Source organism: Hylaeus anthracinus, unplaced genomic scaffold, assembly GCF_026225885.1.
Source record: "Hylaeus anthracinus isolate JK02 unplaced genomic scaffold, UHH_iyHylAnth1.0_haploid 5, whole genome shotgun sequence".
Taxonomy (NCBI): Eukaryota; Metazoa; Arthropoda; class Insecta; order Hymenoptera; family Colletidae; genus Hylaeus; species Hylaeus anthracinus.
The window spans coordinates 11965667-11990721 of NW_026535322.1; the positions used below are offsets into that span (position 1 = coordinate 11965667).

Consider the following 25055-nt stretch of genomic DNA (forward strand, 5'->3'; position numbering starts at 1 on the left):
TAAAGAATATTTGTGCTGTTGTCCATTGGTCCGGTATGTATTGGTTTGTGTAGTATTCATTGAAGATGTCCAGAAGGATAAGACGGTTTCTTACAGACATGAATTTGAGCATGTTGTTCTCGATTCCGTCGGGGCCTGGAGCAGATTTCGTGTTGCTAGATCCTATTGCATAGTTAAATTCTAGGAGATTGAATGTATTGTCCAGGAAATTATTGTCACTGTTCGTGCTATTTTGGATGTCTGTTGGTCTTTCTGATGCCCAGGGTGGTGATAGTTTGTTGATGGCAGTGTTTAGTGCTTCAATTTGATTTTGTGAATTATATAAAGGCTTCATATCTGTCCATTTCGCTTTAAATATTTGAACTTTTTTCCAGACATAGCAGGCGTTGGTTTGAGCATTTAGCCCACTGGCGAATGTGCTAAAGGAGTCTCTTTTCTTTTTCCTGAGGATTTTTTTGGTAATGGCTGATTGTTTTTTATAGGCTGCCCAGTCCAGAAGGTTGTGCGTGGCTTTCCATTTGAGGAGCGAGGCTTTGCGTAGCCTGATGGTTTTGCTACATTCCTGGTCCCACCAAGGAACTGGGTTGGTGGGAGTGAGCTTTTTGTTACCTCGGTATATGGAAGTGCTTGTTTTTGTGGCTTCCACTATTTTTGCTACAAACTCCTCGTAGCGTGTATTGAGGGTTTTGTTTGCAAAATCGCGTGATATGAAATAATTCCGGTTTTGGTCGAATATAGCGAGGTATTTTTTCCAATCTGTACCTTTGGTTGCAATCCTGTTTGTTTTTCTCGTTGTATTTTGTTTTTGGATTTGGATGACGAGCTCTATTGGATAATGATCTGATCCTAGCGGGTCATCTAGTTGATTTGTGGTGATTAAATGGCAGATGTCTATTGATGATATGATCAGATCGATATTGCTGGCTATGTTGCCTGGGGAGGTTGTTCTAGATGTAGTGTCTGCATTATGTATGATCAGGTTTTTGTTGTCTATTGCTTTGTGAAAGTTGTTTCCTGCTGTGTCTGCAGTATCGCAGTTCCAGTCTGGGTGGTGTAAGTTAAAATCTCCCAGTAGAATGCAGTTACCCTCATTCTGAAGATCTTCGAAGAATTTTTCCCATATAGGGATTTTAAGAGAGTGCCCAGGAGGTCTGTAACATGCAGCTACAGTCAGTGATGTGTTGAGGCTTAGGAGCTTGAGAATTATGACCTCCGATAGAGAGTCATTTAGTTTAAAGTGCTCCACAGTGTTGTATTGAATGTGCTTGCAAAGGAGAATAGCTACTCCTCCTCCGTTTGCATATATTCTGTCGCATCTAATTATGTTGAAATTTGGTATTTCAAAACTTTTGTTTGGTTTGAACCAAGTTTCGGTGCAAACTATTATGTCATAAAAGTTGGATAAATGCTGGATAGGCTCCGGCAGTTCCACAACAAAGCTCTGATGTGGTTCTTCTGGATTTTATTTCCTTTTGCTGGATCCATACTGCTTGAGGCTGGATGATGTGTTAGATCTAATTATCTTTTGAGGTGTTGTAGTAATCGTTTTGGGGTTATGTACATTGATATTTCCTTTGTTGGCAAGTGCCGTCTTCATTATTTTAGTGTTTTCGTTGTTTAGTGTTTCTTTTGGAGGTGCGTTTTCCTTGTTATTTATGTTTTTTGTGACTTTAGGTGAGGTTCTGGCGGTGGGTTGTGTATTATAATGTGCTTTTGTTTCTTTCTCCTCTTTATTCCATGCGTTGCTTTTTGGTGGTGGCCTTTCTTGACCACCGAAGGTTTTCATTTTCATGACTTTTTCTTGAGTGGGTTGCGCAAGAGGTGGAAAATGTTCTTTTGTTGGCGTAATATTATTGGGTTTGAGAGTTAGGCGTTGTGTCTCTCTAACTAGTTTCCTAGCTTCCCAGATTCCAATACAGTTGTAGGCTTTGATTTTGTTAACTTCTTTCTCCCGTAGCATTACTGAACAAGAAGGATCCATGGTTTTGTGTTGGTCCTTGCAGTGTAGGCAGGTGGGATCTTCTGCTGAAGGGCATATTTCAGGTTTGTGTTTCACAGCGGCCCCACATGTCCTGCATCTAGGCCCGCTCCTGCAAACTTTGGCTGAGTGGCCAAACCTGTAACAATTAGAACATACTTTTACGGGTTCAATATAAATTTCACTTTGACCCTGTAGATATGAAATAGTTTAATGGAGTCCGGCAAGACAGTTCCCTCGAAGGTAAGCAAAACCGTCTTGCTTGGTACCCACTCAACCTTCCCAGTCTCCTTGTTAATGATGCGTCTATTGAGACGTTGTGCATTTTTTATCCTGCAGGGAGTTTCAGTATTATTAATTAGGTCTTCTAAGTCGAATTCTAGGTCAATGTTTTTTATTAAACCTTTCCTCTCAATTCTGTAGTTAGGAATAAATGCATAGATTCCTTTTAATTTAAGGCCCTCCGCTGTCATAAAGTAATTAGCTTGTTCCGCTGTTTTGAATCTAATTTCAGCAATCCATCGTCCACATGGAGTTAATTCTTCTGCTCCACTATTTAACGAGTAGGAGGTTGTTTCCTTTGTTTGGTTCGTTATTATCTTTCTTAATATTAATTTTAACGTATGCAGGTCCTACGTGCGCTTCAGGATATTTATTGCTACTGCTTTCTTTTTTGTCTAAGGTCTTGGGGTTGGTGATTTGTTTTTTAGTTGCTTTTTCATGTAGATCAATGGAGTTAACTGACTCTGAGCTCATTTTTCTCTCTTCGTGTAGGACACGGCCGTCCATGAAAGGCTGTCGTCCCGTATTTCGGGTGCGTCCTCTGTAGCGTCCGCCATTATGGCGTCCAGCGTCACGAAGGCCATGGGGCCCAAGGCCCAAAGCCCAAGGCCTATATGTGTTCGCTTCTTCCTCTAGTATTTTCTTCCTCTATTTTTACCCTTTTTTTAGGTAGTCTACTTAATAAAGAGAGTGTTTGTATTCCGTTCGCGGATGAAAAAGACTGTATTATTCAATATGATTTGTATTTCCGCGCACACGCGTCACCGCCCGATCCCAGAACTCGAACTTAAAAAAAAATTGAACTAAAATTCGTTGTTGTTTGTTTGGCGTTTATTAAAGAAAATAATAAAAATATATAGACTTTAAACCTGTGTGGATCTATTAGTCTTAAATATATAAAAAACAATACAAAAATAGAAATATTTACATTGTTACATATAATACTTAATATTAGAAGTCATCTTAGCCTAAGTGTGTTTCTTTGTACTAGATATGTTTTTGTTCTGAGTATAGTATGTCTGTATATATTTCTGTGTTTTATTGTATTGTTGGTGTCCTTCTGTGATTCTGTTATTTTTGATTCCTGTTAAATCTGCAAGTTATTTTCTTTTAGGAACTCTGTAATTATCCGAATCGCTGTTAGGTTAAGTTCCTGTAAGAGTTCCTCTGCCTTGAAGGGAGGTGTATATCCACGCCTGTGCAGTTTCTCTATCACATTCTTCCTTTTTGGTGCATATAGTGGACAATTCCAAAGTATATGGTTGAAGTCTTGGAGTTCGTGGCCACAGCCACATTTGCTGTCTTTGGTAATTCCTGTTCTTGTTAGAGAGGCAGCGAGATTGTAGTGGTTACTACGATATCTGCATACCCATGAGGTGGTATATCTTTGCAGCTTCCTATTGTAAAACCATGGTTTCTTGGATTTTTTAAATAATTTTTCGAAGTATGTTTTGCCCTTCTGGGCACCTTCATTTATCCATGTTTGGTATGCGTTTTGCCACATTATTTCTTTTAATTTCTTTGTGAGATCGGATGGAGGTATGAATGTGGTGCTTTCCTTTGTTGATTTAGATACTTCTTTTGCCTTGATGTCAGCTAGCTCATTCCCTACTATTCCCTGATGTGCCGGTATCCATATGAAGTTTAATGAGCTTTCTGTATGAGCTTTTTCTTCAAATTCTTTTATCATTTTTTTTATTTGTATGATATTGGTGTTCGTGTTATGGTCAAACATTCTTTTATCTATTGCCTGAAGGGCACTGATAGAGTCAGAGCAGATAGCATATGATTTTTCTCTGTTTTCGTTGGCCAGCTCTATGGCAGTGCTTATTGCTGCGCATTCCGCTGTGAAAACAGAGGTGTTGATATTGAGACTGAGGGTGATTGTTCTGTTTAATTGTGGGCACACACATGCGGCTCCTGTGGTGAATGAGTCTTCCATTTTCGAACCGTCTGTAAAGATTTGAATGTGATTTGGAAATTGTGCCTCCATGATTAGGTTTAATTCATTATTGGCGATTGGGGATTCTTGAAGACTGCGTCCTATGGATGTATTAATATTGGCTTTTGCTAGTTGCGTGTGTATGTCTATTTCATTATATGGCATTGTTGTGAAAGTTTCGATGTGCTTGAGGTATTCTTTGGTTTCATTCTAGCATTGCCGTATGAAGAGCCTGTTTCTTTCAGGTTGTATGACTGTGATGAGTGAAGTGTTGAAGTGTACTAATTGTTTTTTAATGGGAATGCTGTGATTACTGTATGTTTTTAATATGTATTTGCAACCTAAAAATTTGGCTCTGTGCGGTAAATTCGGCATTTTGGCTTCTGCTAGTGCTACATTGTTTGGTGTAGATGATCTTAAGCCTAGAGCCAGTTTTTTACTGCAGTGTGTTGTATCTTTTCCAGAGTATTCCTTCGTTTCTTATTATGTGGAAAATACCACCAGCTCCTAAAGTCTATTTTTGAACGGATTAGGGCCTTGTATAGTGTCAGTAGAGTTCCTGCATCACAGCCCCACCATGTTCCTCTAAGAAACCGTATGATGTTCATTGTTTTCTGGCATTGCATATTTACCTGTTGTATGTGTTTCTCGAAGTTAAGTTGGTGGTCTATATTGATTCCCAAGAATTTTACGCTTTTACTGCTATTAATTATCTTTTTTCCGACTTGAATTTGAATATTGTTAGTATCTGATGCTGGTTTGTCAAATACAAGTACTTGTGTTTTCTCCGGTGCTAGTTGTAGTCCTAGTTTTTGTAGGTTTATTCGTACTGTATTTATGCTCCTTTCTATGGTTTCCTTGGCTTCTGTGATTGTATTGCTGGTGGTCATCAGCGCGATATCGTCTGCATACTGGAACGCTTGGGTGTTTAAGGGGAGCCTTCTAAAATGACCTTAACATATATGTTGTATAATAGTGGGCTGAGCACTCTTCCTTGCGGAACTCCTTTATATATAGTGCGAGAAATGGGTTGTTTTATTGTGTGAGTATTGCCAGTGATGGCAATATTTCTGCAGTGTGTCCATTTTGTTATGAAATAAAGTATGTTTGTTGGAATTCCAATGCCTTGGAGTTTGGTTACCAATATCTTGTTTTGGACGTTGTCAAATGCTCCGCTTACATCTAAAAATGCTGCTATTGATTTTTTTTATTATATTGTCCCATTTTGGCTTGTAGTATGATGTTTCCTATATTGTCCTGTACTGATCTTCCTTTACGAAATCCTGCTTGGGTGGGGTCTAAGATTCCCAAATTTTCGCACCACCATTGGAGACGGTTGTTGATAAGTCTTTCGTAAAGTTTGCAAAGACATGAGCTGAGAGTTATTGGTCTATAATTTTTATTATTTTGTTTTGGGATGAAGAAGACTTGTTCTTTAGCCCAGTCCGATAGAATGAAGTGGTTAGTGTAAAATTCGTTGAACAAATCTAAAAGAATTAATCTGCTTGTGGTGGGAAGATAGAGTAACATTCTGTATTCAATGTCGTCCGGTCCTGGTGCTGAGTTTGGGTTGGCTTTTTCGATTGCGTTCCATAGAGTTGAAGGTATCGTTTAGCCAGTTGTTGTTGGAGTTGTTTGCATCCGGGGTTCGTTCAGGAACTCATGGTGGTGAGAGTTTATCTATTGCAGAATTTATTGCATCCTCCCCATTGTTAATTTGGTTGATGCAGTTTCCTAAGGTGTCAGTCCATTTTGTTTTGAAGACCTTCACCTTTTTTCAGAGGTAGGTACTGTTTGTTCTAGCGCTTAGACTGCTGGCAAAGTGGCGGAATGCTTCCCTTTTTTTGTTTTTTATTATCTTTTTAGTGTTTCCTGCTTGTTTTTTATATGAGATCTAGTCTTTAAGGTTGAGTGTGTGTTTCCATTTCTGTAGTGCTGCTTTACGAAGCCTTATGGCTTTGCTGCAGTCTTTATCCCACCAGGGAACTGGATTAGAGTGTGTCTGTTTTTCTTATTATTAGGTTGGGTGTATTTTCTTTGACAGCTCTCTTTAAAAATGTTGTGAAGTCTTCATAGCGTTCTTCGATAGCCTTGGATGTGTGTTCAGTCGTTAAAAAGTATTTCCAGTTTCTTTCGCAAGTTGTGAAGTATCCTTTCCAGTTTGTCTTTTTTGTTGAAATTCTGTTGGTTTTACGATTGTATATATATTTTTTTGTTTGGTAGGATATTTCAATTGGGTAGTGGTCAGATCCTAATGGATCATCCAATTGTTCTGTGTTTATCAAATGAGCTATTTCTGGTGTTGTGATTATTAGATCTATGTTGCTTGATATGGAGCCTGGTGGTGCTATTCTGGATTTTCCTTTCTTGTTGTGTAGGAATAGATTTCTTGTTTCTATTATATCGTGTAGGTTGGAACCTGCTGAATCTGTATCGTTGCAGTTCCAGATTTTGTTGTAGGCGTTGAAATCCCCTAGCAGGAGGAAGCTTCCTTTTGATTGGAGCTCTTCTATGAATTTTGCCCATACGTTTGTTTTTAGGTTTCGACCTGATGGTCTATAACAAGCTGCAATGATGATTGGATTTTGTAGATCGTTTAATTCTATTATACTTGCATTGGAGTAAGCATCTTGCAGTATAGTGTCCTCGATAACTTTGAATTTGATGTCATTTTTTATTATTATGGCTACGCCTCCTCCTCTTGTGTTGATCCTGTTACATCCGGCCCTGCCGGTGTCCCTTTTCATCGACCTCGCATTGCGAATAGTTAAGATAAGATACTTTTAGGAATGCGCTTGACATACGATTCGGAAACCGTTTCTCGGGAACCGAATCGTGCGATCTGCGAATCAGCGAAATAGGCGTCAGCACTCAACGCCAGCACATCCGCTGAACTTGGGACCCCTCCCGATTTCAACGGATGCCGAAGCGAAGGTTCTCGAACGCGGCTTGTGCCATGCGAGGATCAGCTAATATATAAACCCGTGGACACGCTCCACGGCGCTTTTTTTTTTATTCCGCTGTCAGTACGTTCTCATCGTGGTGATTACCGAAATCTTGTAGTCGCGGACAGGCTAACTTCACGCGTTGTCGTTACCTACGAAAGTCCGACGTATAATCGGTTAAGATCACATCGAACCTTCATCGTCAATCGAACACGCCAATCGTCAATCGTGACTACAAATTATTGTAGTCACAAATAGAGTAATCGTACGCGCGTCGCGTCGTTACCGAGGAAAGTCCGTTGTTAATTAGTAGAGACCCGTGTCGCGAGTGATAGTTGCCGACAAACAGATCCTTGCAATAGCACAGCCCTGGGACCACAACAGATAGCTGGTACAACCAAACTGTAAGACCGACAAGCGGTAACGTACCTACATAATTGTATACTTGATTTCCCAAAACCGATATTGTAATATAAACTCGTTATTTTGTAACAATACATATTTATTTATATATTTAAATGCTAAACCTTGAAAACAATCATTGCAATCCCGAATTGCTCTTTCCCGTTAGCGAATACAGTTAAGGTGAGCTTTAGCTCTTTAATTGAAGACGAAGATCCCAAGAAAGAGTCACAGATAAGCTGCGACGTAACAATCCGGTCAACTCTTATTGTGTTGTACCCAGGGATTGAGAAATCCATATTTAGGTTAATCCAAGTTTCTATGAGTATTATAATATCGTTTGATCGCGTTAAATGTAATATTTCATTGTAATTTGTTTTGGCACTTCTGCAGTTCCATAAGACGATTTTAACTTCTTTGTCCTGCGTCTTTTGTGTTTTTCTTTGCAGATCCATATTGTTTGATTATTGTGTTTTGATTTGTTCTAAGATTTGAATTAATCAGTATCGGTAGGGTTGGTACTTTTGCGGGAACTGTTGATTTATTTTTTGTTTCCTTTGGGATTCTGTTCGTCACTTGGTCTGTTTCCCTAGTTTTAAAGTTTTCATGCTTTACATTGCTGTTTTCTTGGTCTTTATTTTTAAATTCTTTTCCTGTTGGTTCGTGTGTCTTTAATGTTTTGTTGTTTGTTGTTCTGTTTCCAGCTGTTTGTGGCTGGTTCCGGCCTTTGTTGATTGCCTATTGTTTTCACCATTACCGTTTTCTCTGGTGTTATTCTTTCCAGTGGTGGGAAGTTTTCTTTCGTACGTGTCAGGCTTGGTGGATTGTTGGAGGGTTGTTGTCCCTTTAACGAGGTTTCGGGCCTCCCAAACTCCTATATTGTTGTAAGCTCTTACTTTATTTATCTCGTTTTCCTGCTGGAGAACGCTGCATGAGCGGTCCAATGTCCTATGGTTTCTCTTGCAGTGAAGGCATGTAGGAGTCTCCGCTGTTGGGCACTCTTTTACTTTGTGTTTTTCCTGGCCACCACATGTGCGGCATCTAGGGTCGCTTCTACAGTTTTTGCCGATATGGCCAAATCTATAGCAGTTAAAGCATATTTTCAGTGGTTCTATATATACTTCTACTTTGACGTTGATTAAATTGTATAGTTTAAGATAGGTAGTGTGTGTGGGAGCACTGCTACCATCTCCACGAGAGGATCGCCGAGGATCGAGACTCCAGGGACCGGGGAGATTCAGGTTTGCCCACTGGTTGGGTTTCCATTTGTGGCGTGCGTGGGTGCGAGAGTGCGGATCGTGTGTGTGTGTCCGCGAGCATGTTTCGGAGCACCCTTTTCGTCCGCGACAGGACCACCACCAGAGGACGCGCCGGTGAGGGCTCCTTCGAAACGCGAAACCGTTAACTCCCGGTGTAATTTTTGATTGTATTTAATTCTAGAGCGGACTATTTGTTTGCGAGGCCCCTTATAGAGTTAAGTCGCGCCGGTAACGTATTCGTTTCTTTCCGTCGAATACTTTCTTTCGTATCGGGAATTCGCCACACCCTTTCCTCCAACGGTGTGTGTACCGCGGAATTCCCCCCGCGTCGGTTTCGATTGAATAAAGAAATCTACCTAAACGTCCGCGGATTAAAGTTTATTTTCCCCCCTTTCAACCTCCCCTGAGTTTCGCTCTCCGTAGAGCAGCCGGAAGGACGAAAGTAACGGACGCGTGCACTTGGCACTGGCGCCCAATTCTTTTAAATAAATTCGTCCGTGGGAATTGTGCGACCGAGCGTGTCGAATAGCGGCTTTCCCGGCCACCCACGCGAGGTACGTCACAACCAACAGACGTCGGTAATTATGTAGGGATTCTACATAAAAGAATATCGAACACAAACATAAAACCGAACTTTATCAACAAAATAATTTATTTCAACAAGAACAATTAAATAAGATTAACAATTTGAATATAAGGAGCTGATTGGAAATACGTCTGAACTGAATGACGGTTGTTAAGGTAAAGTTAAAAATAATTGTTACTAACTAAAAATTGAATTGCGTGATAAAAGAAAACGTAATTAAAATCAGCTAAGTTCAAACCCGATTACAAACAATTATCAATGTGAAGTATTATACATGTAAAAAATCAATAAATAACCCCACATTACTCCCACCTAAGTGAAGGCTAACTGAATGCGAAGTATTGCGTTATCGATAATAAGTGTGAATTTGATTTAAACTAGAGTTAATGTTAACCCTTTTCTTATTCGAATAAGTTCGTAAAGGCTTTAGAACGTGCGAAAGCCTTTGTTGAGAGTGTCCCTCTGGTTGGGTAGACTGACCGGTTGGATGAGAGTCCGCCGGTCGAAAGTCCGTCGGTCGAGAGCCCGCCGATCGAGAGTCCGACGGTTGGGCGACCGCTGGCTGAGAATCCGTTGATTGAGAGATGGATGAAGGTTCGAAATCCTCCGAAATCAGGTGAGCCGGCTTGAGTCGCTCGATACTGACGTTGACTTCTTTACCATTGACGATGATGGTGAAAAACCTGTCGTCAATCCTACGGGAAACCAGATGAGGTCCGGAATAGGATAATAAATTATCTGTTACAAATAGTTGATTTTTTTTCCATTTTTCACTTCATCTTCAACATTTAAATTTCTTGCAGTGAGACATCTTGCCATACGTTCTGTATAATTTTGGAAACTTAAAGAACTGAAGCTGGTCTCTTTCTTATATCTGGCTTCAGACACATTATGTATATTGTAGACTCTACGCTTACTATAATAAAAGACAAATGTATTTTTATTTTAAGCTCTACATTAATTTGCAAGTAAAATAAGGTTTATATGTGTTATTTACAAATAAAATTAATGTCATATGAATAACGCACAGTTTATTATATTACAATACCAGATTCAGTCCCTTAAGTTTTCAAAAGCACACAGAACGCAAGGCAGACAGTCTTGTTGTAACAAACTTAAATGTTAAAAATGAAGTATGAAATGAAAAAAGAGGTCTACACTATTTCTAACCCACAATTTATTATATTATAATACCAGTTTCAGTCTTTTATGCTTCCAAAGTACACACAACGCATCGCAAAATGTCTTGTTGCTAGAAATTGAAATGTTAAACATGAAATGAGAAATAAAGAAAGAGATCCACTATGTGTAATGCACAATTTATTGTATTAGAATAAAATTCACAAGTATGCACAATGCGTGGCAGAAAATCTTGTTGTAACAAATTTAAATGTTAATAAATAAAGTGGGAAAATGTACAAAGAGATCCACTATTGGTAACGCACAATTTATTGTATTATAATTCCAGTTTCAGTCCTTTAAGTTTTCAAAAGTACGCACAATGTATGTCAGAAAGTCGTTGCAAGAAACCAAATGTCACAAATGCTAACTGACAGTTACAGGTTAGAAATGAACGAGCGACATGAGTGACAGCCATATTACAATTCCGACCGACGAGCCTTGCCGACTGATTCCGAGAGTCGACGAATCGACGAATGGCCTTAGCTCCTATTGGCTAAGTGTTGACGAAAAGAATAAGAATAAGAATCAGAATCAGAAGAAAAATCTACAATTTCTGACTGATTCATGTCATGATATTACGATATCTCAGTTGTACATAGACCGATTTTATTGATTTTGGTTTTATTAGAAAGCTTATATGCGATTTACATTAGAAAAATGTCTTTAGATTTAGAAAATACAGCAGGCGTGACGAGATATTAATGACAGAAGTTTCGGGTTAGGTTGGAATCGCAGTTTTACGAGTAAAAGTTTTACAAGTATAATTTTTCATGTATTTGGCGTCGAGACGCTACTGCGTCTCTAGATGTTATGTCACTTCAATATGCTGATAACATAGGAATAATAACTAAAGGTAAAAATACAGAGGTAGCAAAAGAAACTTTAATAGAAGCTTTGAGAAAAACAATAAGATTCTTAGGAGATAGAAGTGTAGAAATATCAGAATCTAAAACACAACTTATCAGAATAAATAATGTACAAAAATTCGCAGAATTCAAGGTGACAATTCACACAGGTAACACAACATATTATATAAAATCAGTCAAGGAAGCAAAATTTCTAGGTTTGATTTTTGATACAAATTTGAACTTTACCTCCCACATTAGGTATATATTGAACAAGAGAAAAAGACGTATTAAAGCAATAAAATACCTGTGCAATGGAAGTAAGGGCATCAGACCGGATCAAGCCATTAATATAGTAAAATCCCTTGTCTCTTCGGTTCTTGAATATGGCTCGTCTATATATCTTACAACAAACGCCTCAGAATATCAACAGGAAAAATTGAGGAAGCTGCAGACCGCTGCCATACGAGCTGCGATTGGATATAGGATTACAACACCTATCAATACACTTTATGCAGACAACGGATTTATTGGCAACCAATATAGAGCAAGGCTTCTGTCCCTCAGGTACTGGTTGAAGCTGGTTGAAGCAAATAGAAAAAGGTACGGAAGAAAGTTTAACCCTAGAGGCTCAACAAGAAGCATATATGAAACAAACGGACATAGAGGTACTATATGCTGCATGGAATACGGTCTTGTCAAGCCCATGCATTGGTGAACATATGCAAAGAGTATTAGATAGAGTGGAAGGTATTGTTGCGTATCGCTACTTTTGATAGAGATAAGTTAATTCCCATGTCACTCCTAGATGGCAGCGGAGACCCGTCTGCCCGTTGTTATGGAATGTGAATGAGCCTTTAAGTTTGGCAATCTATACCGACAGTAAGTTCTATCAAAAAAAGGTGGGGGGGGGGGGATTTAAGATATCTGTAAATAGACTATTGTAAGACATTCGATGTAATCTAGGTTATAAGAATACATAATCATATATGTGGGTCAAGAAACCATACTTTATTGTACAAGAACGGTGAAAAACAGTCCTGTATAGGACTACACTTAAAATAAAGGATAAAGAAAGAAGAAAGATTTTAGTTCGGTTACTTCACCGCTAGATGGCTACTCATTTGAGCACAATTTTTAAAAATACGTCGATTATTATTATAAATCCATACATTTCATTAATATTAATTAATATGTTGAAAATGTAGGTACAAGAGATGTAATAAAGTAGCTACAACAGCACAGCATGAAATGGATGCATTATTCAAATGAGCTGCTGTGTCGGTAATTTGCTGACACATGGAAACGTACCAACAGACGTCGGTAATTACCATGTAAATAGCGTCATCTAGCGGTGAAAGAAGGAACTATTCGAGGACAAACTTGGGCGTTTTTCCGGTGGTGCGCTGTACGGAGGTCAGAATTTTAGTTCGTGCTATTCACCGCTAGATGAGGTTAAGCCACTCTTTGAAAAGCGCGCGAAATTTTAATTAATTATACAAACATTAAGGGCAGAAACAGATTTAGGCTCGAAAAACTCGAAAAGGACAGTTTTAAGATCAAAACGAAAGATATGAGGAAGTAGAAGGATTACTATATGGTGCTGGAATCACTGATTATCCAGAAAATAGTTTAAATAAACTCATTATTGCCTTGAGTTTGTTGTTTTTTGTACTTTCTTTTTCAAACGCCTTTTTTCGAAACGACTTTGAATATGCGTGCACTCTAGCTCAACAAGTTTTTAACAAATCGTTTTAAAAATTGATAGTCAGTTTCTTTATATCGCGCTTAAGCGAACGCTGCCAACGAGAAATCCAGCAAACTGCTCGCTCGACTCTGGTCGATAATAAACCTTTGTACCTGACGCCAATTAAGACATTTTTATTCAATATTGACCTTGCATTTATCGATATAAGAAATTCGATTTTAATTTACTTAATTAAATTCCCTGATTCAACTGTTTCTTATTTTCCATTGTCATTATCGACTACGATATTAAAATTTACAATTCTTATTCAACTTGTAAACAATATACGGTTTACGTTTTGCGATACACAAAATAAGCATATGTAAATAACTGAAGAACATAGTTTGATGAACGAATAGTACTATTAAGTTTATTTAATTTAAAATTCGAATTATTATATTTTATTTTTTGGTTCATTTAAATTCAATGTGAGTATAGAATTTTTTTTGGAGAACTAGAATTCAAGAATTGGCTAGTTTAAACAATTCGATAGTGTAGCATGATTAAACCATGGTGAAACAATTTATGAAAAGATCCCGTGGCAGATGGCAGTACCTACTGCACTTTGCTCTAATAATACATATTCACTTCAAACATATATATTTGATTTTGAATTTGATTTTAAATAAATGTAAAATAATTTCATTTTGAATTTCGACCCTAAGTATTAGTTTGTTAATTTTATTTTCAATGGAACCAAATTAGACAGTCGAAATATAACAGCGAATAAGTAGTGTTCATTGTTCCATATATTAATCAATTTTATCATATATATTTTATAAATAAATCACTGTTACAATGTTAGTATCACATTGAAAAATATTTAAATTTATGAAATAATCAGAGTTGTTGGTCCAATCAGATCAAAAGAATTTATTTAAAACATCCCCCAAACATACATTTTACAAAGAAGATAAATAGAACCTTTTCAAACACCAATGTTGACCTATTCAAAGCTACGTAACAAAATTAATTCTTATCATAAGTAGTTTTACCCAGTCTACGAACGTACAGCGTAACGCATGCGTGTTTTAATAGATTTCGCATATAATATCCTACTTATCGACAAATTATTATTATTATTAAATCCCAATTACGTGGATAACGAGTCGTTATTATTTTCGCCATTTATCGTGCAACTATTGCACATTGCAAATTGCACATATGCACCTGGGGCTGAGCACAAAGGCTCGCCGTCTTTAGAAATATCTTGCCCTTGTAAATCCCTCGTTACAAAAGCCGCCGTATTTTACACGGGCAGGGAATAGGGTGAAGCGGGCAAGGGCATGAAAGGCTCTCTCTCTCCGAGATCCGAGTCGTTGAAAATAGTAGCCTGTTGTTGTTGAGAGCATTACTCCCCTTTGTCGCGGCGGGCATTCCTTTTTAACAGCGCAGATATTGGTCGCCAGCGGACGATTCATTTCAGAAGATTAATCGTTGCTGGAAAAATGAATTTTTCAATCCCTCACAAACAATTCGAACACTGACTGTTATTTGCGAAAAATGTCATCTCGATAATCTTTCCATTAACAACGGGAAGATGCATCGTATTTTCTTCCTGGGATGAAAACGATTGAATTCTTCTTCTAAGGAAACTACAATATTATACTTACTGTATAATGCTTGGAAAGTACAAAAAATCATACTAGCGCAATAGTCGTGCTACTTTCGAAAATTCATAGAGGTTACATAATTGCGTTATCTGCTCTCTATTTGCGTAAATACTTCATGCTCGGGAAAAGAAAAACGCATGAGGTTGAACGCATCATGTGACTGGATGTGCATTAAAGCGAAACCGAGTTCTTTGAACGTAGTCTTGCAAAAGTCTCGATCCTCCTGAAGTAGATCTACTTTGATAGTTTTTAGAAGCTTCAGGTGTTGCAAAAGAATTCCTGAAAGCTACAGACATTGCCGATCGATGATCGAATTAAAATTCGAATAATCATCGATGCTTGAAAAAAGAAAAAGGAAAAGTCATTGTTCGCAAGTGAAAATTGAAATCGAGGCACGCGAAACGATTGCGTAAAGGTTTAACGTAGAGGTGACTCGGTGTATTTTCTTATATCCTTAATCGCGTTCACGAAGGTCATGATGTGGTTAAACTAATCGCTGACTTTAAACTATGTATGTTGCTTGCGCAAATGGAACCATCGCGTGTTCTTGTGTCGAATTTTAACACAGTTTTCCACGAAACTCTTTTTCCTAGCTGACGTCCTTAAATATCCTGCATGGAAAAATTCACGCGATATCCTCGTGAAGGTCACTAATCAACGCGAAAAGTTTCATTTTGCTATGGTATACAGTTTTCTATAAATAAAATCCTAATATTGACCACTTCTCGACTCGAGGAATTTCAACTGTATGGAATGTACCAGGATGTAATCAATGAATCTCGTTTATTACTACATTAAATTACATAAGAAAATTCATGTATTGTCTAAATAAGTATAATAATGCACACACGAAATTTCATTTTGGTATGACACACAGTTTTCTATAAATAAAATCCTAATATTGACCACTTCGTGACTCGAGGAATTTCAACTGTATGGAATGTACTAGGATGTAATTAATGAATCGTTTATTACTACATTAAATTACATGAGAAAATTCATGTATTGATTAAATAAGCATACTAATATATGCAACAAATTTCAATTTGATATACCACACACTTTTCCATAAAAAAAAAATCCCAATATCGACCGTATCTCGAGTCACGAAATTTCAACTGTATGCACTCTGCCATGATACTATTAATGACCCCTCAACTATTACACCAAATTACACCAAAAAATTCACGTATCGTTTATACAAGTATATCAATCGCCGCAAAAAGCGCGAGTCCAAACCGACGAGTAGTTTCTCGGGAAAAAAAATCTTCTCGCACATTTAGTCTCGAATTTCGCGTCAATCGTCGAACGATTAGCCTTCCAGGAGACGTTGCACCCGGAAACCGAGTCGAATAAATCGGCGTCACGCTCGAGGAAACCTTTTTGAACAAAGTACCCGTGGTACAAAAAGGTTTCGTCTCGGTTTCTCTATCGCGCAATCCCCTTAACGCCGAGTGGATCGAACTCGGTGCACGCTCGCGGTGCTCGAGATCGCATCTTTTCACGAATGGTCTCACGTGATACCACTATAATGTCATACGTCGTAACGATCGCGGCACAGTAATAGTCCCAAGGAACGAGCCTGTCACGCTACAAGCCTTTACACAAATTCATTCAGCACACGTACACACACGCTGCAACGTCGAAATCGATCGGATTAATATTCCCATACCGTAAAGCGACCGAATGGAACGACCAGCGGCGATTCATCGTCCTAGTCTCACCTTTCAGGACCCATTTAAAAAAAAAAGGAATTAAATTTCAGTTTATTTTTCATTTCGACTGCCACAAAATCGATTAGAAAGAATTCCTGAAGCAAAAGCTGTGGATAGGTCAAATTACAGTTTCTAATTTTTACGATTCTTCGTATTTTTTCGAGTATTTATTTCGTTTAACTTTCGAGCTGGATTTATTAGCAACAGTACCTTGAAGACTTTACCACCGAAATTGAAAGTCAAGTCCCCGAACATTTCATCGTCCCCGAACGCATCATACGTTTCCTTGAAACGTATGACAAATCGGCTGCGCAGCTCGATTTATGGCTACATCGGAGTATTCATTTTATGTCGTTTAGTACAGTTAATACAGCCATAAATTAAGAACCCGCACACGTAAAACGTATACGCGACTTTTTACAAAAATTTTCTTACACGATTCGCTGGAATCTTTCTCTTCGTAAATAATTTCATTTCGCCTTTTTCGCGGTACGAAACGCGTTTTACGTTTTTGTTTTTCACGAGCGATATGCCACTTTCAACAGTATTCCTCGGTGAACGTATCTTCAATGTAAAAAAGATAATCGAGTGCATAACATTACACAGAATGCGACACGAGGTTGGGACAGGTTGTATCTCTTGCTTCGAGGATTGTAAAAGTGTCGAACAAGAAATGTTGAACAGTACAACATTAGCAGTCTTCCTCCGACATCAGTTCTTTTTTTTCGATTGGATGCAAAGAAAATGTTAGCAAATAGACTGAGTCGACTATGTATAGTATTGTATATTATCAAACATTCTTTTTTTTTTTTTTAATAGATATCGACTTTTCAATCAATTATTTCTAAGTAGTAAACTACTTGAGTCAACAATGTACAGCAGTATGCAACACTATACAATTCCACAGTCCAAATTATACCATATATATAATTCTATGGTGTAAGCAAAGAGATTATACTGTGACCAATCAGACGTGCTAGCCAACTTCTAATCTCCGCACAGTACATCATCATACCACCATTGTTTTTTTTTTTTGTACACTAAATATCGATTTTTCAATCAAATATTTCTGAAAAATAAACTGTTTGAGACAATAATCCCCTAGATTATATTGCTATAGAATTCTAGAGTGCAGTATAAATTATAATATAGAATTCGGTAGTGAAATCAAGGAATTTATACTGTGACCAATCAGACCTCCTGTCCAACTTCTCATCTCCGCACAGTACATCATCACACCAAACATTTTTTTTCGAAATTTCAGTATTTCCTACGCGAAATAATCAAATAAAAATACAACAAAAAGTTGTATGGGTATTATTCCTCGACTTCGCTATACATGCATACCGAAACTGAAACCACGTTATCATTAATCGTATCTTAGACAAAACAACAACGAGAAGACGATACTTCCGTCATTAAAAACCGCCAGTGCAACGCGACCCTGAAGGAGTCTAGTTTCAATATTTATAACCGGCGTATCAGCAATTATAACGCACACCGCCAGACGAGCGATTGTAATTTCTAATGTGCAATTTTCAGAATCTATGATAATGAGAATCAACGTGTGCAACGTCGAATAATGGGCTTCGAGTGAACTTTGAATACGATTCGCCTTTGATCTGTATTTGCCTGACACAGCAGCGCCAAAATGCCTTTTATTTTCCAAGAATAAAGTTTTACTCCGAATCTAAAATTTCGAAACTAATGTCAATATGATAAACAATGTACGAAGTCTACGGTTGTTGAATCTAAAGGTTTATTCAAGCAGATTCGATTAATCCGAACAGTGTCTCCGCGAATGGAGTAAGGAATGCGTTAATCGTTCCAATAACTCCGAACGTGCCCAGCGAAATGACTGTTTGTTTGATCATTTTTTTTCCTCGAGCCTCGATGACCAGAGCGCGTCGTAAACCTTGAAATGGATTTTCATCGTACGACCGCCACGAACACAGACGTACACTGCGTCTCAAAAACCGCGGATCGAATGTGCCTTTCGCGTATTTTCTGTCGTACACGATATTAAAGGAAACTTCCACCGTTTCGTCGGTTCGCTCTTTTAATAGGTTTATGTTTAATGCATAATACAAACGCGAACTACGTCTCGGGCAACCACAAATCAGGAAGCTTTTCCACATTGTGCGACGCGATGTTGAAAGAAATTTTCGTAGTGGTGGCGAATGGAAAATGACACAGTGGATTAATCAATTTTTAATGCATTGGTTGGTACATGAAAATCACATCATACTGGAGGAATAACTGTATCCATGGAGTTTCTATTTATTTATTATTCAAATGATGTGTTGATTATTTTTTTAGATCTTGAGAATGTTATTATACGGTGTGTAGTAATTCTACGTCTTTTTGACGTGAACTTATTATTTATTTATGAAGGAAAACCACACGTTTAATCTTTCCTTAGTCATACGTTCCAAGAGAACACGTACCGTGGTAAAACTATTATTATTATTAGTCATTTTCTGGACTATTGAACTTTATTCACGACTAATTCCACAGCAATTTATCTTTCGTTCCTCATTTAAAATTTGTATCGTTCAAGAATTTTGCCCACCTTTGAACATAACCACTGGCGTCCAGCGCCGGCAAACCGTTATGACTTTACTTTAACGTGTCAACTAATTATCACGTGTGTTTAGCACAGGAGTTAGAATACCAGCTCCAAACAAACGACAATGGCTCTAACGTCGACCTTTTTTTCCACGACTTTATTCTTCCTTATTTAGAAGCGTTCCATCGTGCACGAATAGCAACGAAGATGGTCTGACGTCACAGTTCAAGATTGAGCAATTAGGCTTGTGAAATTCTGGGAAATTTTCTCCTAATTCGTCCACCGACTCGCCACGATACGTTTCGTGCAGGTCGTTCGACGCTCGCGAATAGCGCACGCTGTTTTTTTAGAATCTGGGAATCACCGCATGAACAACTAATTAAAATTAGCCCGCAGTCCAGCGAGCCGATGAGAATTTATAACTCGACGAAACAAATTCGTGTTATTCACGACTGATTCCACAACAATTTACCTCTGCTTGCTCGTTTAAAATGTTATTAAATGCGACTTAGAAACGTACTAGTCACGATACGATATCAAGTAGTTAATTATTTTAAATTTATTTTTAATTTGTTTTCTTTTTCGGAGTTCTATATTTAATCATTTCTTTCCGTTTCCTTTTCAGAACGAAGAAGAATCAGACAAGGACACATCCGCTCCAAAATTACATCGCTCTCAATGAACACGTCGTTGGCTCCGTTCGTCCATTTCTCTAACGATTTCAGGAATTTTTAGACAAGAGGTTCGCGATCCGTATCTTTCATCGTCATGCTGCATCGTGCGTCATCCGGATCGCAGCGCAGAAATGTTTGCTAATTACGCAAGCAGCCGCGCCACTGGTTTCTAACGCGAGTTTCGAATGTTTCGACGAGAATTGGAGTCGGTCCACCGATTCGTGGGAACCACTCGAAATTCGAGGTCGTGGATTTTACGATTATCGATTGTCCAAGGTATGAAATCGCTCGCGTCTACGTCATTATCGTTATCGCGATCGATCATTCGCGTAATCTTTTCGTCCGTTTCTGACGATTGCGCGATACAATTACATAGTGATGCGCACGAGACGAGATCAATCTCGATCTCGTCTCGATCTCGTCTCGATTTCGAGATGCGATTCAAAATCGAGATTACTTGTAACATTCGAAATCGAGATCGAGATTCAGCATATCGAGATTTGGCCGAGATCAAGATTATTTCATATTGCCGATCGCCAGCACATATGACACCGTGACTGCTGCGCTAACAAACGATGCCACATACAATTTTGTTAATATTATAACAAGTGTGATGTTTCAGAGATCTAGCGGGACAAAACTTATGAGATCCAATATTTCGAAAACTATTAAGTCGTCCACATACGAAGGTACTGAAAAAAACGTAATTAGTTGCTGACTGAAATCAAAAACTGATTACTTATTGGTTAGTAATGATTTTGAACATTCTTAGAAAAAGCATTTACCACTGTCCGGGCGGTGTAATATTACAGCAAAGTCATATTCTCGGTCATTGCTTCAACAAATATTGTTAATAATTAATGTAACTATTGTCAGAAATTAATTTTCAGTTATTCCAACTATCCACCGGGAGGAAACGGGACTGACTCTGTAAGTCCAGTTACACGATCGCGTCATGTCGTGATTTCCATTTACCTTCATCCCTCTTAATTCAAATAATTGATTAACAGAGTCAGACAGAGGCTTTGAAAATCTTGTATTGCCAATCTTGTCAAAATCTCGTCGAGATCAAGATCGAGATCGAGATCGAGATCGAGATCGAGATCGAGATCATATGTTCGAAATTGTTGAAAATTCAAGATCGATATGGATGTGTCGAGATTTTTCGAGATCAAGGTCGAGATCGTAGAAATCTCGTCTCTTCTCGTCTCATGCGCGTCATTGCAACTACCTGTTCTGACGCGCGTAACGATACTCTGACGTTATATACGTTTAAAAGCCGTTAAAGGTCTCGGGTAATCCGCTTCTGTCGAAGAAGTTTGCCAATTCAATGATAGCCGTGTGTGGATGGAATATTTACGATGCTTACATTTTTGATCACATAGGCGTAGACGACAGGGAAAATAATAGAATCGTTTCCTGGTTATATTTAGCCGATAATAATCAATTTCGAATATTTTAGTTTCGTGGTCCCGGGGGAGAGTCGAATCATTTGTGTTGCACTCCAAAATTGTATAATATTAGATGCGGAAATTAATTCTGTACCTTCGAAAATAAACTTATCGATTAATTTTGAAGGGAAGTCCGACAAAATTTAATTTTGGCTAATATATTTAGAAATATTGAAATGCCCATCAGGTTGAGAACCTAAAAGGTTTGTGCTTAACCCTAACCAAATGACTAAATATTTTTACTTAACAATGCAAGCCACATAATTAATTTCTACACCTAATAATTGTCAAGTATACTTGCGATCTATTAGAAGAACAAGAATTATGCATACATGTAGATCCATTGAAATGTCCATCAAGTTGAGGAAATGTCCACAAGGTTGGTGCTTTAACATAACAAAATGACGATTAAATATTTTCACTTAAAATGTCCAAGGCACATAATTGATCTCCACGCCTAATAATTAGTGACAAGTGTTCTTGTGTCAAATGTCTGTGTTCCTGGCGAAAAGTATTTTTAATTTCGTAAATTAGAAGCCGCTCACCGTTGGTTTTATCTAAAATACCCTTGAGACATTGTTGTGACGTAAATTTGGATAAAGCGAGACAGAAATAAATCTCAAGACACCTTGTGCTCTCCGACGAGATAGAAACTGTTACATACGGGCGTAGGCGTGAGAACCGAGCGTGTGCGAATATTTGGAATATCGAATTTGAATCGCGAGATGCTCGAGACTTCGTACTATCCTGGACATTTCGCAAGAAACTGCTTGAACAATCCGAACTCTCCGAAACATCCCCGTTCGACTGCAACAATTCGCATACTTTGGAATTATCCATTTTCAAGGCGTCTCCGGAAAGAAACCTAAAGGATTCGATATGGTTTCTATAGTTACAGATTTTTCATACTGTAAATACAGCGAACTGTAAATAAATACAAATTTAACTATAGAATCGAATAAATTCAATTGAAATTTTGTAACGTCGATTTCTTTGTATCATTTTCAGAGAACATAAAAATAGATAATAAACTCTCCGAGTGGACGCGAAATATTCGTGAAATGTTGATCTTCGATCACGATTAATAGTCGTTGCTTCGTGTTCCAGCATCCCGTCAGCACGTCTTTTTATTTTCCCTCCGGGATAAATTATGGCAGAGTGTGTGCAACAGCTTAGAATAACAACTTTAAAGAATAGGAGGCCCAACGCAAGGTTAATGAGTGTATGAAGATTTATTTTCGTGGAACAAGACAATATCTTTCCACGGATTTCACGGTTTTCGTAAATTAGGGTACAGTAAATATCCGACGTTCTAAAGAAAGAAACGAAATTCGTAAAATAGAGACTTTAGCTACAGTCGAAGTCACTATAACAACAAACGCGCGTTATGCTGAAAGAATTATTCGAGCAGGAAATAATTTCTGCCTACGCCGAGCAAGATTATATCGCTGTAAATCGCTGATCGGTCTAACGATTACAAAATGCAAATAGTTTTATTTAATTCGTGATATCTGAATATATTTCAACAAAAGTATTTAATTATATACACTGTGGTAGACGATTTAAATAGGTATACAAAGAGTGGCAGTTGTTAACACTGTGGCAAAAATAATTAGGGAATCACAGTACTGGCGCGGCTGTCTGAGACTCGTCTGTCGATGAATGGACGTAACTACTCAGACCGTATGTAGTCAGACGGCTGTTCATGCATGCAATGGGGCGATGCAAGTGGACGTCTAAATCATCGTTCGATTAAAACAGCCGTGCTATACTTAGTCTGCTGTATCATACTTTCCATTTACATATTTATGACATTTGTATACGAAATAAGAATCTAGACTTCAGGGGTTTATTCTTTACTTATCAGTATAACGTGGACGAGTTATATCTGTGTTTATTTTATATAACTGTGTGGTGTTATTAAAGTGGTCCATTTCGAATAACGAATAAACAATAGATAATGGTTTCTCTATGGATGAAATTGAAAATGAAAACGAGCTCTATGGAATGGTTCATTTCGCAACAAACAAATGCTAATGTTTCGAGCGTACAATCAACACGAATAAATTGAAATTGATTGGTTTCATTCATAGACATTATTCAAATGCAACGTTGTCTATGTCTGTAATGATGTATGATCGTACCATTATTTATTCTGTATGGCTTTATAGCATCTTTAAAAGTGTTACGCCAAATAAATACAAATATCTAAATTGAATAAACGACACGAATAAATTGTAATTGATTAGTTTTATTCGAATAAAACATCACCCATGCCTGGTCGATCTATAACCATGTGTATGTTTATTCTATAGGACTGTAAAGGGTATTTGAAAGCAGAGATGGGCGAAACCCTAGATTTCGAATAAATCTGAAGTTTGCTGGTATGTTTGTCTCGTTTCTTCTTTTGAATATTTTCGAAAGAAGGAAACGAGACAAACATATCGGCAAACTTCAGATTTATTCGAAGCCTAGGGTTTTGCCCATCACTGTTTAAAAGTGTCGATTTGGAATAAGGAATGAGGAGTGAGGTATGAAGAATAACGAATAACGAATAACGGATGAACAACCATTCTCCTCTAAATAAAAAAGAAAGCCCAACGAATCCAAACGTCTTCTCTAAAATGAATAATCGTCGCGAATAAATTTCAATTGGGCGATTTCATTCGTCGCCCGTTCTTCGAATAAATTACGGCTGATCGTGACCAATTCCCCCCAAAAGAGGTTTCCCAGTGTGTGGCCCGCGACGTCCGCGGCTCCCAGCCGTGGCATTATTATCCTTACCGTCTCCCGCGGAAAACATCCACGCGTCCCCCCCCCCCCTACACACCCCCTGTTATTTCAGGTTGATTCTCCAGTTCTATTTGGAGATGGCTGGTCGGAGAACATAGCGGTGGCATTTCGTAAATCTCGCTCGTTTAACCGTATCGGGCGTCGTAGGAGTCTTCGAGGGTTGACGTGACGGAGGTTGACGGCTGCTGTCTTCTTGCGTTGGAGCGATAAAGCGCGACGCGTGGGTAGAACCGAGGGGCGACGCGGCGGGGCCTGGAATTGACGTCATTCGGTGACGTCAAAGCAGGACCGTGCCGAAAGCGCCCAGGAACCACGTCCACGCGGCGAACGACCACGACGAATTATCCTTTTTAACCGTACGTGACCTACTGCGCGTCTCCGCGAAAAACTGGAACAAAAGGATCTATTTCCGCACCCCTTCCGAAGTCACGCAGGTAATACTGGTTATGATAGCGTTTAGGACTCACTCAGAAAAGCAACAATAATTTGTGAAACAATAATTCTTGGCAGGAATCTGAAAACTGACGCGGCAACCTTCTGGAAGCCACGAGTAGTACTTAGTACAATAATACTCATAAAAAGTCTATACAATCTTAAATCTAAAAACAATAATTCTTGGGAAGAATTTGAAAACTGACGAGGCAACCTTCTGGAAGCCACGAGTAGTACTTAGTACAATAACACTCATAAAAAGCCTACAATATTACATCTAAAAACAATAATTTGTGCAACTCAGAGATCTACAAAGCGTCTTCTTCTTCCCACTGTAATTCGTTTTACTAGCTAGTGCTAGTTTCATAGGAAATATTTCTCTTTCACGTCCCAATGTATTTCCGTGGTGAGGAACAATGTATGAATTTGTTCGATTTTATTTCACCAGGTAAAGGATGGCTTCTCCCGAGCGAGAAATCACCATGTTACAGTGATTCGTCGTTTCCATCGCGAGTAATAATTAAAACTTGCGCGCAGAAGTCGCGAATTCACTCATTAACTGAGTCGTCCTCGCTATTCACGTAGGCGTGCACGACTTCGGGACGTACTATTGTTTCCGATCACGGATTTAAAAAAAAAG

The 25055-nt window shown here is 38.4% G+C and overlaps 2 protein-coding genes and 1 long non-coding RNA gene across 3 annotated transcripts; 1 reads left to right on the forward strand and 2 right to left on the reverse strand.

Annotated features, from left to right (window-relative positions):
* Positions 1 to 1412: 1412 nt before the first annotated feature.
* Positions 1413 to 2734, reverse strand: LOC128895258 (uncharacterized). The gene has a single exon (XM_054157705.1). It carries the CDS (start codon positions 1979 to 1981, stop codon positions 1463 to 1465), a length of 519 nt encoding a protein of 172 aa, XP_054013680.1. The 5' UTR covers positions 1982 to 2734; the 3' UTR covers positions 1413 to 1462.
* A 613-nt stretch (positions 2735 to 3347) lies between these two features.
* LOC128895828 (uncharacterized) lies at positions 3348 to 4367 on the reverse strand. Its single transcript, XM_054158766.1, has one exon. It carries the CDS (start codon positions 4365 to 4367, stop codon positions 3348 to 3350), a length of 1020 nt encoding a protein of 339 aa, XP_054014741.1.
* Positions 4368 to 19475: 15108 nt separating this feature from the next.
* Positions 19476 to 20763, forward strand: LOC128895263 (uncharacterized). The gene is made up of 4 exons (XR_008461737.1): positions 19476 to 19605; positions 19691 to 20015; positions 20362 to 20484; positions 20630 to 20763. It is a non-coding gene; the product is annotated as an uncharacterized LOC128895263 (long non-coding RNA).
* The last annotated feature ends 4292 nt before the right edge of the window (positions 20764 to 25055 follow it).